Source organism: Lucilia cuprina, chromosome 6 (genome assembly GCF_022045245.1).
Source record: "Lucilia cuprina isolate Lc7/37 chromosome 6, ASM2204524v1, whole genome shotgun sequence".
NCBI lineage: Eukaryota > Metazoa > Arthropoda > Insecta > Diptera > Calliphoridae > Lucilia > Lucilia cuprina.
This window is the reverse complement of record NC_060954.1, coordinates 42071433-42073202: the sequence shown is the minus strand read 5'-3', so window position 1 is coordinate 42073202 and position 1770 is coordinate 42071433. Positions and strand designations below refer to the sequence as shown.

At 31.0% G+C, this 1770-nt stretch overlaps 1 protein-coding gene across 1 annotated transcript; it reads right to left on the bottom strand.

The window, feature by feature from the left end:
- Positions 1-855: 855 nt before the first annotated feature.
- LOC111687641 lies at positions 856-1514 on the bottom strand. Its single transcript, XM_046954101.1, has 3 exons — positions 1505-1514; positions 1142-1318; positions 856-1030 (listed from the first exon to the last, which is right to left on the bottom strand). Exons 1-3 carry the CDS (start codon positions 1512-1514, stop codon positions 858-860), a joined length of 360 nt encoding a protein of 119 aa, XP_046810057.1. The 3' UTR covers positions 856-857.
- Positions 1515-1770: the final 256 nt, after the last annotated feature.

The window sequence follows — 1770 nt, the reverse complement described above, 5'->3', positions numbered from 1 at the left end:
TCTAGTCTATAGTCTAGTCTATAGTCTAGTCTATAGTCTAGTCTATAGTCTAGTCTATAGACTAGTCTATAGTCTAGTCTATAGTCTATAGTCTAGTCTATAGTCTAGACTATAGTCTAGTCTATAGTCTAGTCTATAGTCTAGTATATAGTCTAGTCTAAAGTCTAGTCTATAGTCTAGTCTATAGTCTAGTCTATAGTCTAGTCTATAGTCTAGTATATAGTCTAGTCTAAAGTCTAGTCTATAGTCTAGTCTATAGTCTAGTCTATAGTCTAGTCTATAGTCTAGTCTATAGTCTAGTCTATAGTCTAGTCTATAGTCTGGTCTATAGTCTAGTCTATAGTCTAGTCTATAGTCTGGTCTATAGTCTAGTCTATAGTCTAGTCTATAGTCTAGTCTAGTCTAGTCTATAGTCTGGTCTATAGTCTAGACTGTAGTCTATTCTATAGTCTAGTCTAGCTTAGCCTGTAGTCTAGTTATATCGATGTAAGATATCGTATAAAATATTAGGTTAAGCAATGTTGGAGGGTATTTATATATCGTTTTCTTAATTTCCTGTACATAGGAATGGAAACTTTAAAATTGCTTTACATTTTTTCAAAAACAGTTCTTTTTTATAATTTAAAGTTTTAGCCAACAGACTATTCGCCAGCTTATTGTCAAGCCTATAAACTATCTATTGACATTAGTATACATATGTATTACTCAAAAAATACAAATTTGGAAATCAAATACTTAATACTACTCCAATGTACACGGAAATAAAAAGAAAACGACTATTTTTACTTAAGTCTATTTCAATTATTTATTAAAAAAGCAAAATGAATAAAAATTGTCATGTTCTCTAACCTTTTAACTTACATGCTGTTACAACGGTAATAATTTTGTAATCCGGTATAAATGCATGACATATAGGCGTAGGGTGGTAGAGAGGACGATTGTTGTTGTAAAACATCATCGAACTGTTGCTGTTGTTGTTGTTGCTGCTCTGGTATGGGCTTATTGCTCAATTGTGTACCGGTTGAGATTTCTGAAATCAAAGCTTGTTCATATGGTGTCGACAACAATGGTACGAGTATAGAATTATCATTTATGTTTTTCTTATTATTGTTAATGTTAGTGTTTTGTAAAAAATCCATACCCGCTCTTTTGCCGTAACGTGAACTCAAGAAAAATCTATCGTTACGTGGTACAACATTTAAGCGACGTGTCTTTGAGGTGGCAAACAATGCTGAACCAGATGATGAAGATGAACCGGATCTGCCATAACGACTGCCAACAAAGAATGATGGTCGTTTGTGCAATGTTAACGCATCTGCTTGAATTACAATGATGTGACAGAGAGGAGAAGAATGGTAAGAAAAAAAAGAAAGTTAGACAAAGTTAGAATAGAAAAAAATACAAATAAACATGATGGTCTCTAATTATAATCTTTTTGGTAATTTAAGATGTTTGCAAATATTTGCATACATAGAAATTTAAATAATTGTAATTACACACATACACATATACATTGTGCTATAATTAACTTTTGTTTTATTTTAAAGTATTTTTGTTCTTTGCTTTGTTGTTGTGAAAGTTGTGAACAGTTTGTAGTGAAACTAACAATTCCAAAATGAACTGTTTTGAAGACGAAAAGTACCTTTTAAAGTTAATTTAATGCTAACTAACTAACTAACAAACTAACAAACTAACAAACTAACAAACTAACAAACTAACAAACTAACAAACTAACAAACTAACAAACTAACAAACTAACAAACTAACAAA

Coding starts and splice junctions, on each gene's coding strand:
- LOC111687641 (XM_046954101.1), bottom strand. Junction 1,031..1,141: donor ACGTTACGGCAAAAGAGCGG/GTATGGATTTTT, acceptor CTTTGATTTCAG/AAATCTCAACCGGTACACAA.